General features: G+C 42.6%; 1 protein-coding gene across 4 annotated transcripts in view; it reads right to left on the bottom strand.

The window, feature by feature from the left end:
- LOC147892346 (uncharacterized) overlaps nucleotides 1–6450 on the bottom strand; it is a 125355-nt gene extending 118905 nt beyond the window's left edge. For 3 of the 4 annotated variants that reach the window (XM_087388406.1, XM_087388404.1, XM_087388405.1), the window contains exon 1: nucleotides 6238–6418. Coding sequence is in view for 1 of the 4 variants with exons in the window: in XM_087388407.1 (XP_087244533.1) it covers nucleotides 6238–6432 (195 nt within the window). In the remaining 3 variants the exon portion in view is untranslated. Of the gene's footprint in view, nucleotides 1–6237 lie in introns of all 4 variants that reach the window. The other variant, XM_087388407.1, reaches the window with a different exon arrangement.
- Between the last annotated feature and the right edge of the window lie 6286 nt (nucleotides 6451–12736).

Here is a 12736-nt window from a genome sequence, read left to right on the forward strand (position 1 = left end):
CTACACTGACAACCAGAGTGCTTTGGCCATTGCGCGTAACCCAGTGTTTCATGCGCGTACCAAGCAAATTGAAGTTCACTATCATTATGTTCGAGAGCGGTTGTCAGTAGGAGACATAGAGTTGTCCTATCTTCCCACAGAGGACAACATAGCAGATCTGTTTACAAAGGCACTTCCTCATCCTAAGTTCGAAGTCTTCCGCCAGGCTTTACACTTGGTTCCCTTTGTTACGTGATCTGACATACCTTGTGCATTCATAGGTGGCTATATCCTTTTGGATGAACATGTGCCACCATGATCAGAAAATACCAGGTATTCTGAGACGTTTCCAGAATACTTCAGCCCATACGATGGAGGGGGGTTTATAGGCCATCTTCTCCCAGTTCTAGTGATGCCCTATAAGCCCTGGTATGTGCCTTGTAGGCATAGGTATAGGCACTTAGTTTATTTTGTGCCTTTTATGCCACATCGGACACTTAGTCCTATGTGACACCTAGGACACTTAGTCCTAGGGTCTAGGTACAAGTACTACGTACTTTTCTTTACACTACACTAGTGACGTGACGGCTGTTCATCTATCGACTCTTTGTACCTTGCACTCTCTCTTTCGTTTAACGATCCTACACCTAAGGTACCTTTACCCCCCTCTCCAGGCCCCTTGTTATTACAACCTCCAGCAGCCACCAGCTTCTACCTCAATTTGCTAAAGCATCCAAGCAGCAACACAACAGGTTGAACAGCAGCCAAAGTAGCAGCAGCCGCCGCCTTCCTCCCCCTTTCTCCAGGTCGTAGCAGCAGCAAACTTAATCTTGAGACCCCTTGCCTTATTCGGAGGTTCGCTTGCTTGGGGGTCATACAGATATGGCCAATATAAAGTGGCCTTGCGTCTCCTCAAAATCCCCTCTCCCTATACTCCAGGTACTACGGTTAATCGACTACACTCCTCTCCATTTGCAGCTAAGACACCTTCCCCATATGCGCATACATACTACAAAGGAGGTCTAAATCAGCCTATCATTGGTCACCATGAGCAAATATTTTATTTACAGCAAGAAGTACGAGATTTGAAGATGCAATTGGCATCTGTGACAACTAAACTTCAGTTTTTTGAAGGGCCTGGCAAGCAGGCAATCATAGATAAAGTTGTGAAGGCATGTAAGGCTTGCCCTCCCACCCCTCAATTAGTCTCTACAGCTAAAGACTTCATTCACACTGAAGTACAAACAATTAAGAAGGAAGTTACTGTGGAAGTTGAGTCAAAGGCAAGTAAAACTGATATTCAAGAAGAGATTAAGGAATATGAAGCCAAATATGACAACGCATTGAGGATTCGGATAGGAGGACTCCCTGAAAACTGGTACAAGGATGAGGACTCTTTTAGTGAAGCTTTAGCCCATGTCAAAGCAGCCATGCCCAACATTGAATGGAAAGTTGATGATGATGAGGAAGAAGCAACTAACATCAAACATTCCAGAGGACATAGTATCATCACGCTCAAATCACGTAACTTACGGACCAAGCTTCTCCGCCAATCATATAAGCTGAAAGGGACAAAGGTATGGATAGCTGAGGAGCTCACACGGCTCAATTGAAGGACAAAGCCACTGAATTAGCCAAGGTTAAAGCTGCAATGAAGGATGGAAAATGGGCAGTATACCGTAAAGATACAACAATTATCAAAGAATTTAAATCTAAATCAAAAGACTCTCAGTCTTAAACTAATGTATGGTCAACTATGCTTTTAGTAGATGTAGGTATTCTAAAATAAACAGAGCTGCTTTTGCACTCTCTAGGAGTTGCCATGTGCCCTCCCTAAGCTGATGTATTAGATGGTTTTATCCTGTCCCATAGACCTTTTGGTCTCCCGTGGACATTAATAGACTTTCTTTCTTTCACACGTGTTAGACTTCTATGCATCTAAGTTAGCTGTCGAGGAGGCTGAGGGAGAGGAGCTTGATAACATAGTTGCCAACCGAAACGGAAACAGCAGAAATGGAGTTTCCAGCCTAAGCCAAAATGGGGAAACGAGAAACGGCAATATAGTACAATTTATGTGTGAAAATTAATTTTTTATACATAATACAATTATAAATATAGTGCAGCGTGCTTAAAGTGACAAATTATGCTACTTAGCATCTACTCAGTCACTAGTTAGTAGTCCTATTAAGTCATGACTTATGCAGCATGCATGATGCTTCGAGTTTCAACATCTATGATTCGTAGACCGTAGGAGAGTGGAGGGTAGGAGAGTGGAGAGTAGGTAGGAGAGGAGTGGAGTGGAGTGAAGGGTAGGAGAGTGGAGAGTAGATAGGAGAGTGGAGAGTGGAGGCGGTTAGACAGGAGAGCAAGCTGCAGCGAACAAAGGCGAAAAAACCCGATATTAGGGTTTTCCAAAAAACAGGGAAACAAAAAAGGCGTTTCGGCCGTTTCCATTTCCCCAGTGTTTTCGTTTTCATTTCTTGCCGGCGAAACGCCATTTCGTGCAACTATGCTTGATAAGAAGAAAGCATCATGGATTAGCAATGAGAGTCACTACCACAATGCTACCAGACGAGAGGTGCACACTCCACTTGCGGCACGGAGAGTGGCCAGAGCACGCACGATCGAGGACTGGTCTATTTCAGCCCTCCTCAGAGGAGACCGCTAGAGATGAGGCGTCACCCTTGACGTAGCCCATCGGATATAGAGATCGAGGAGACCACGCCCTCTGCTGCCTCGAGAGATAGCTCAACAGACAATATACGAGAGCTCCTCCCATCCCATCAGAGAGCCACTAGGGTTCCTGCTATATGGAGCCTGTTAGTAGTGTTAGCTCTGAGCACCTGATACTGTTTTGTTATTTTGCCCACTAGTTTAGCACTTAGCTTTTAGCAAGGGCCTTAGTGAAACCCTTTGCTTCAGCCCATAGTGGTTTGTATGAGTTACTTTTGCTTTTGTACTTTGTCTCATAGGCCCGCGAGGCCTCCTGCAGACCTTAATACATCTTCTTTCTCAATAAGAGAATAGGTTGACAGGTGCTCTTTTCCCATGCTTGCACACACGCATTATCCGTGAGTGAGGAAGGGTGGAAAGAATGAGTGAGGGAGGGTGGAAAGAATGGTAGTAAGAATTTAAAATGTCAACATTTAGTCTGTTAAATTACACGGCGCAACGGAACAGAAACTGAACAAAGAATAGAGAGTACACAGCAAACTGGAGATGAACAAAATTTTCCTTGAATACTAATGTAGTACAGATGATGGCTTCGTCCACCTGTGCAGTCCCACAGTGGAGCTTAGATGGCGATCTAGACAGATACTGGGTGAAGAGCTACTAGCTGGAAGATCTCTGCTGGAAGATCTGATCTGATCTGAACTGATCTGATACAATGGACTAGGGAGGTCGTCTCTTTATAGCTATGAGGGCGGTAGTCACATCAATGTAGTTAGTTCCACCGACTAGTCAACCTAGTCATCGGAGCCGACTAGTCAATTTAGTTGGTGGAACCAACTAGTCGTCCATGGAATATTCAAGGAATATTCCCTATATAGTCGCCTTGGGGACTCTCGCCCCTAACCCCCACTAGGGGGACTAGCTAGCTCCCAGGTCCCAGCAAGAATAAGGGACTCCCACACAATCACCTTTCTACCATCAACGGTCTCATTGATAGACCTCATCTGACATGCAAGTCAAGATCCATCCAGTGTCTGGGGCTCACACATGGCTTCTCCTCATATGGGGGCCTTATAACTTGAGCACCTTGGACCACTGGTGGTTACCAGGAGGGTGGGGCATTGAGCATATCTAACATGGTCATCACTTGAGGGACATCCGAAACATATGAGTGAGCATGCAGAGAAGCTTTTGCCATGCTATCCAACCACAAGGTGTGCTCCTAATATGCATGTTCTTACCAATCATGCCATCACTGGGACTAAGTCTTGGATGAAGGAGTGTTAGACTGCAATAGAGAATGCAATTGTTGCACATGCAAACATTCAATGAGTGAGCTGAAAGGCTCCAGGGGCTCGGCATCAAGGATGGTTGAGTATCAATGGAGAACCAAGAGGAGGAAAGACAAGCAATGATCCAAGCAATTTTTGAAAGAAGCCCCACTTCAACTAGGGAGGTCCAAGAAACTTTGGTTTCCACTCGAGCCGCATGACACTGTTTCTTTTTCACAAGCCCAAGACCCTAAATTTCTGGCATGCCAAAAGCGGCAACCAAGAGAAAAGTACTATTGCAGCCTTTCTTTAAAATAGAAAATTTTGTTAAGAAAGCTGATAAGCGTTCAACCATACTGCCCAGGATAACTGCCAACAAGGCTACATGTTGCACAATTCTTCAGACACCTGGGAGAAGACATGCAGGCACTGCATAAATTAGACAGCATCCCCTGTGATCAAACAACTTCGAGCCCAGGGAGGAAAAAGGACAGGCACATCATAGCTTGGCAATAGCACGGTGTAGACAATGCACTTTCCCAGAGGAAGGAGTGCTTCCCTTTGTATCAGGCTCCCCTCAACAAGGAGATTGACCCTTGCCCGCTGCCTTTATCTTAGGCTCCTTGGTGTAACTGACCCATGTGGAACCAAAAACACAGAGAACATGGACTCTTGCACACGGGCTGTAGTCTTTCTGCGGAGCTTACAGATCTACTTGAGCATACTGCTGCCTGAGATTGATGAATGCACATAGACGGGCTGTTAATTTAACACCTAGTCTAGCCCATGACAATAGTTACTCTGCCCAAATTTTCTGGGAAAAAGGGAAGCAACCTTTAGCCAAACTTTTAGCATTTGGGGTAGTAGCTAGGCTGCATCCGTACATGCGCAAAGCATCTCCCATGCTGTAGGACTGTGGGGCTGATCGTGTCTAGCAGCATGGTGCAGTCATCTAGGCAAATGTGCTACAGAGTGCACCTAGGAAGTTGACTGAGCTGAACCTTGAACACCAACCTCAGCCAGAAGGGAGCTGCCTTATTTCGAGCCCAAAGACCAGCTTTGATACTAAAAGCTGTTAGTACTGGGAAGGGACTCCCCCTCGCATAAGACGTGAGAGGGACAAGGCCTGAAAGAAAGTGCAGATCAAGAATGTAGCGACCCACATACCACAACCACGTGAAATAAAATAAACTGTACTCTAAAATGTCCAAATTCTCGTTCACAATGCTCTCAATGGCCTAGAACCCCAGATTAGCAAAATCCAGGTTCGTTCTTTTTTTCCCAATAAGAAAATCCATCTAATTTAAACTCCCCCTCGTAACATTTCCTCATCCAAGGGGAGCAGAGAAGCTGTGTATCAAGAGGGTATGAATAACGACATCATCTACGATCAAATTGCTCGCCTGGAAGCATATTCGACTTGCACAAGATAATCTCAATCTTTCAAATTTATGGCTGAAACTTCCATCGTCAAAACAATCTCCTAATTTTAGGTGGCTTATTTATATTGAAGATGTTGACACAAACCCCCACAAAAGAGATTATCTTAAAAGGCTGCAAATCGGATAATTATCTGGAAAACGTGTTCAGAAACTTTTCTTCATTATTATATCCAAGAGATATATAAGAACCCTTCAGATACACAGTATTATAGTGATGTTAATTCAGTGCCGTGGATACCGCAATGAAATGTGGAAAGTAGAAACGATGAGGAATTAATGAGACTAAACTGAGAGCCGTTCATTGAATATTAATAATAAATGGGTTTTATACACACACTCAATCTGTACACAGTAGGTGCCAGTGCCGTTAAGTTTATTGGGAAAATCTGTCTTTTGCATCGGTGGTCGTTGCTCGACGTGCAGCAAGGAATGCTATATGGGCTCTTTAGTAACTTTTCTCTCATCGGCAATGTCGTGCGGGGCCTTCTGACTATGTGGAGTTTCTTAGTCAACTTCAGGCGACGTATTTTACAAGAGGTGACGTAACTCTCTCTCTCTCTCTCTCTCTCTCGTTGTATCGATCTTTTTCCATCCTCATCGTAGAGAACAATGTCCCCAGTGAATCCCCTGCACCAATTCCTGTGCTACACACGGGGCATTGCCAAGCCTTCTAATGATGTAACGTTTTAAGGTGTCAGCTTTCCCTTAACTTGTGTGTTCTCGACTTGTTTATTATACGCTGCGCATTGGCATGGTGTTATCTGATTAAGGAGGTACTCAATACCACGAAGCTGAAGTAATATCAGATGGCCCGGGCTAAGCAAGCAGGCATGGTCCAATAGAACAAGGGGAGAGAGAGAGAGGGGGCGGACCGTGTGGGGAGAAGACAGCGGGACAACGTTGGGGGAGTGAGACGCAGAGGCTGTTGGAGACGTGATGAGAGAAGAGGGACGCGACCTGGAGAGGTGAAGAGGCGGTGAGGGGCGAAGTGGAAGGCGAAGGGAGAGTGGGGAAGAGGTGGGTAAAGGCAAGGGGGATAAAGGCAAGGGCACCATAGCCACAGCCATGGTGAAGCTCGGCCAGACTTCTTTAGCATTGTGCCATGAAATGAAATACTTGCTTCTCGCTGAGCCACGTGTCATGATCTCAATTGGAAATACAAATATTAAAATGGAAAGAAACCCTCGTGCCTCAAATGGCAAAGAAGTGTCCAAACGTCTCCTTTGTAACTCGTTCTCTTCCAGTTTCTTTCCTTCTTTGCGTACACACTATTGCTAGACATGAGATACGCCCTACCCCTCTTCTTTCCTTCCCCTCCTGTAAAGATTGTTGCTAGAGAACGATTTGCAAGAATTCTCGCCCTCTTCTTCTTCCCTGTTTGCTTCTACTTCAGGTTCGCCATAGCCACATGCATGCACATTCATCAAGGTCCATTTCTTCCCTCGTTTGTTTTCGCTTCCTCTGCCTTCCTTTCTCCTCTCATCACAATTTTTTGTCTTCTCCATTGCATCTTTGCCATCTTATCCTTTATAGCCACGGAATTTTGGTTGCTTTATTAGTTTATGTGGCTTACGGAAGTCACACAAAGATTGCAATCGCGGAGCCAACTTGTTGTTTCTAGTTTGCTCATTCGTCTAATGCTGTGCCATTTTGCAGGCCACGGAGGAAGTTCCATTCCCCTGTGGAATATCCGCAGGAGAGACAGATACAGGGAGAGAGAATTGCTGCGTGAAGCTAAGGAAAGCAGTCTACATCTTCAAGAAGTGGTGAAGGACCACGATGGGGTATGTTGGATGACTGGAGCAGAGGCGCGTGATCATAGGTGATAGCTTAGCTACCTTCCTTAATCCGTGAGACTTTCTGCCATCACTGCTGCCACATACGTAGCTTTCTTGCCCTTTCTTCTTGTCTCAGTAAAATCCTCCCAATCTTCTTTTTTTGCCTATTCATTTCATTGCCTCATCAATCTAACACCATCTCCCTACCAAATTTCACAATTTTGCAAACTCCAATGGGATAATACGCTACAATTTTATCATCATTTCCTCAGCTTGCTACCCCCGTCTTCACCACTCCCCTATCCTTGCCTGTTATGGGAAGTGCATTTCAGTATTTTATCTATCGAAGCCATTCACCAATTTTTCCTGAACGACATGAAAAACCGTTTGATGATCCAATTCAAAGGTATGGTGCCAATGCTCTTCCTTCAAACAAATGCATTTCATTCAGTTTGAAAGGCACCAAGTCGGAATCAAGCCCTACATCGCTTTCAACACTATCTTATCACATTTTGATATGTTTCTATCGCAAATAACATTAGAAGAAATACGTGCTATTGAAAATGGTTTTCAAATCTAATCTTTATAACGAGCGACCAATGCGGATCAATGCGGATATGTAGATCGGTCTTCAATAAAAATACGTGCCCATTGACAATTGTACTTGATTCTGTCGATCTCTTGCACACAGCAAACGACCAATGGAAGTTGAGGAAAAGTGACAAAGGAAATCAGTTAATTGCCATGAGAATATAAAAAACGATGAAGTAGCAACAGAATGGCAATGATGGATCTCGATCTAAAGGCAAAGCATTCGTCTCTTCAAGGTGGTGGGCAAGCAAGGGAAAGAGCAAACCCAACACTTTCTATGGTGCATATGCAAGAGTTCCTACCTCAAACGGTATGACATATAATTGCAGTGCTTACTAAGGTAACAATCTGCTTCCAGAGATTGATTTCACCTCCATTTTCTTGCCTTTCGATTGGCCAAAAGCTTTCCTAATTCCAATTAGATTTTCTCATGGTGTAAATGGAGAAGCTTAGGCTCCCACAACCTTCATTTTAGTCGAAAGAACACTTTCATTTGCCAATCATCTTCGTTTAGCGTTCCTTGGATTGGGCGTATGCAGTGCGGCGGACTCAGTGCAGATTGGCGTCTCTCAATAGACCCATACTTTGCATAGTATGGGGCTTCTTCTCCATTTTGGATACCTTGAGTTTACGATGACAATAAAAAGCATTTTGATCTATTAAATCCAAAATCTCGATAGCTTTGGAAAATGATAACTATGCATACTAAGTATGTTTGCTCAATATATACTTACAGTTTCTGCAACTTCAATAATGGAAATGTCTGGTTTAGGCAAATTAGCTGCTTGCAATTCCTCGTTCTCTGCATGCTTCTCTGCTTGCTCCAACTAGGGTTGCACCCTATCGCTCAACACTACCTGCCCCATTCCAAATGATGAGACGACCTCAGGGTGCCTTGTTTGTAAAAATTCTAATTCCACCATTTGGGACTACCCTCCCTAGCGAATTAATGATTCTAACTCCTAAAGGCCGATCAGGAACAAAACCATTGCCACCTGTGATCGATTTCAAGGCATTCTTAAAATCAATGTCTAATATCTTTGTGGCTTCATAGAGGCCATCACCATGGTATCACACAAACATCTACATGCAATTTAGATACAAGCCCATCTCAGAAATTGGTGCATGGAGGAAAACCCAACAACTTGATTAATGAGATCCCCACAATTGTAATTAATCCTCTTTTTGGCTGCTTTGAAAATGCCATTCTTCTAGATTTTAGCTCGTGTCTCTCCTTTAATGCCCCCTTCTTAAGTGGTCCCTCTTAATTGAAGCTCCTTCCTCCCCCCTTCATCCCTTAGTTTAACCATGCGCTTTTCCTCTTTCTTTTCACCCCTCTTCTCTTCTCCATAACTAATTAATGGGAATTTCTTATTTTTCAATGTAATGGGTACATACTAGATCCTATTCCATTAGTTTGCTTTGTTTATGCAGATACTAAGAGCATTCTTATCAGCAAGGACGTTGTCCTCAATCATCCCTGGGCTTTGGTTCAATGGTTACGGAGTTATACAATCAAGGAAGAGTGAGTTCACCTAAGGCTTCCAAAGAATTTTAATTTCATAGTATTCCCAATTGAGACAAGATCGTATTTTCCAAAGAAAAGACCCATTTATTAATGCAAAGAAAACAATACAAAATCTTCTTTTCCATAAGGAGATGAATACTGCTGCAGTATCTAACAAGTGTAAAGTGATATGTACCAAGTGCAAATTGCTATGTGCTAAACTCAAACTGCCATGTGCTATATGCAAGTTGCCATGTGCTAGATAAAAATCGATATGAACCCAAGGAAGGGCATGTTCCTTGGTCTTATAATTTTTGGAGAGAAAGTGTGCCTCTCCCCCCACATAAATGTGTGGTTATATGCTAAATGAGAAGTACCTTAAGCCAAATGCAAAATGCTATATGCCAAATTGAAATTTCTATGTGCAAAATTCAAATTGCTTTGTGGAAAATGCAAATTGAAATGAACACAAAGAAGGACACATTCCTTGGTCCTAAAATTTTGGAGAGGAAGTATGGCAACTCTTCCTCCACATAAATGTGTGATCATGGGCTAAATGCAAAGTACTATTTGCAATTGTAAAGTGATATGTGTTGAATGCAAAGTGCTATGTGCCAAATGCAAATTGCTATGTGCCGATTCAATTTTCTAAAAACAAAATGTGTGGTTATATGCTAAAATTACAAAACTTGAATCAAACATATTCTCTGTCAATACGGCCATCGGCTACCTGCCCGGATCTAGTTATGGTAGGCAGCCTATGGGGAATTTTGGGTTTCTTGGCCTCTCCTTGAGCCACATGTCCTAATATAATCCTTGGATTTAATTTTGATCTGAAGGCCTACAACACTTGATGAAAAGCATGCTTTGGGATGAAAAGCTCTTGATGGAAGGCATGAGCACTTTTGAAGGCCTCTAAATCTATATATTTTGCAAACTCCAACTCTTTTGAAGGCTGATGTTGGCTCTACCACCCTCTCTCTCCAACATCGCTCACTTTGAGAAACCTCTTCGTAGGTAGAGACAAGATTTCCACAGCAAATGATAGAAGAAATCATGACAAGAATTTGGTCGATGCTCGAGTTGGAATACAGATACACTCATTGAGATTTAGGTAATATATCATTCTCTTACATATTTGCGATACTCAATCTCGACGCTAATATTCTCAGTGATTACGACCTCAGCGCATGGGGAAGGGCCCATTCCCTCGGATTATAACTATTTGGGAAAGGAAGCGCGTCGCCTCCCCACCCACACTATGTGTGGTTATATAAAAAATATATACATATATATATACATAAATATATACATACATACATACATACATACATACATACATATATATATATATATATATGTTTTCCATTTCAAGTTCAGTGTTTTCTTTTGCTTTTGCATATTCTAAATTCTTCTTTTTCTATTTGTGTGTCAAGGTGTTCACATGAAGGGAACACTTAAACACATACGCCATTTGGTCGGGCCTACTATTGTCAACTTAGTTTATAGTCAGGTATTTTTCAAACACCAGCTTTCTTCATCGTTAATTTATAATCAACATATTATAGATTACTCTCTTCATTCATTCCCCTTAGGCGGCCTACCGCACCCTAGTTGAGTAGGGAGGTTTGAACTTCGTACCTTAATAAGCCATCTTTCAAGGTTGCCTAGAAACCGGAGGCTTTAGGCCATTGTACTGGCTGAAGCATGGTTGGGCGAGTCATGGAAGGGCAATATTGCTTGCCTAGGGCCAACCCACCGCTCAGATGCATTTAATGCACCATGGGCGGGCATGGGCAGACATAATTTGTAAACACCTTGAGATGGCACATAGTTCACCTACCTGTCGGTGCTCAAAGTGTTCCATCCATGAAGTGAAAGTGGATGAAGTGCAAAGGAGAAGCCGACACAATTGTAAGAAAATTAAAGGATTTCATAGTTTGCACAGCATATGGGGCTTTTCAAACAATCACCTAATCAAAACAAGAAAACTTTATTGTTTCTGTAATGCGTGCATCATAGGGGATCATAACAATTGTGAGGCTACTGCAATTGTGTAGACATGGGAGCGAGTTCAATTTTTCCCTCTTTGTTTAGATGGAATGACAAACAATGACTCGCCATTGATATATTTAGGGCTATGTCCGCTGCCAAAAACAAAACCAAAAGAAGAAGAAGGTTGAAGGGAGTGTGGGAGCCTGCCCATTAGCAATGCCTTCAGTTTTCACAACCAAGGGCATGTGTGTGCACTTGAAGCTCTACTCCCAAACAAGGAGGCACAAAATGATGTAAAAACAACTACCACACATGGAAGCACCTAGGGTTGGTGATGCTCAAGCTATCATAGGTCATGATCCAATATTGTCCAATATCTCTGCATGTGCCCTCAAACGTGTGAGGTTTGTTTTGTTACTGGATCCAAAGGGAAAGGGGAGATGCCTTACCCCCTTAGTCTTCTACCTCTATGTAAGATTGCCCAGCAACATGTCTTCTCACATGGGCTATAATGCCCTCTCACACTCTCAAGTTTAGCACCCTAATTTGCCACAACAACTTAAGGGGCGCTCATTAAGATAACTAGTGTGCTACCCGCGCTTTGCTGCGGCAAAAACATGATACATTATAGATGTGTTGCTGCTACGTAAAACACATTGATATATAAAACAATATTGATTATAGAAAAGGGTATTCACTACATGTATTTCTCTAGATGTAAACTTTAGACATTTGCGTTGAAAATACCATTGATTGTAAACCCTTCAACTTTTTAACAAAGATGAATATATCTATGTTATCAAAAGTAAGAGGGAAATATTGCTCATAATATCTATATTCCTATGGAGATAGTTTTAGAAAGAAGACTGTACAATGTTAAGTTCTTGTCTGGAATAGCACATATGCAAATAAATTAATTTAAAGGAACAATAATAATTTCAAAAAAAAGTACTATTTTCAAGATAACAATTTTGAAATTTGCAATCTAAGGTTGGAATGATTTCCTCTTTGCTGATTCTGATGTTGCTGAGGATGATGTTGATGCTGATGCTGACTTTGGTGATGATTTTGTTGCTCATGATGACCACTTCGCTGGAATGATCTACCTTTAACTCTGTCTATCTGAAGCTGTGAATGCCTGATCATTAGAATGACCTTTGCATGCATGAATGGCTTGCGTCCTGAGTTCTTCACCAAGTAAGATTGACTGAAGTTCTTCCAGTGTCAGAAATTGTCGTTGAATGGCAATACTCTAGACTAGATTTTCGTATCCCTCTCCTAGTCCACTCAGGATGACTTGAACCATTCTGCTAGATTCATAGTCTCTCTTGCTGTTGCAAGTTGATTGTTGTAGTCTTTGATCCGGAGCACATAAGCATGACCGGTTTCGTTGCTGTTGCGGAAACTCTAGTTGATTTGGTTTCTCGGAAGTGTTCTTGGACTCGTAGAGAGCTGCGAACAAATCCCATGCTTCTTTTGATGTCTTGACGGTGTTGAGCT

The sequence above is a fragment of the Dipteris shenzhenensis genome, chromosome 17, assembly GCF_047967505.1.
Source record: "Dipteris shenzhenensis isolate YYH24624 ecotype China chromosome 17, Dip_SZ_1.0, whole genome shotgun sequence".
Classification (NCBI taxonomy): domain Eukaryota; kingdom Viridiplantae; phylum Streptophyta; class Polypodiopsida; order Gleicheniales; family Dipteridaceae; genus Dipteris; species Dipteris shenzhenensis.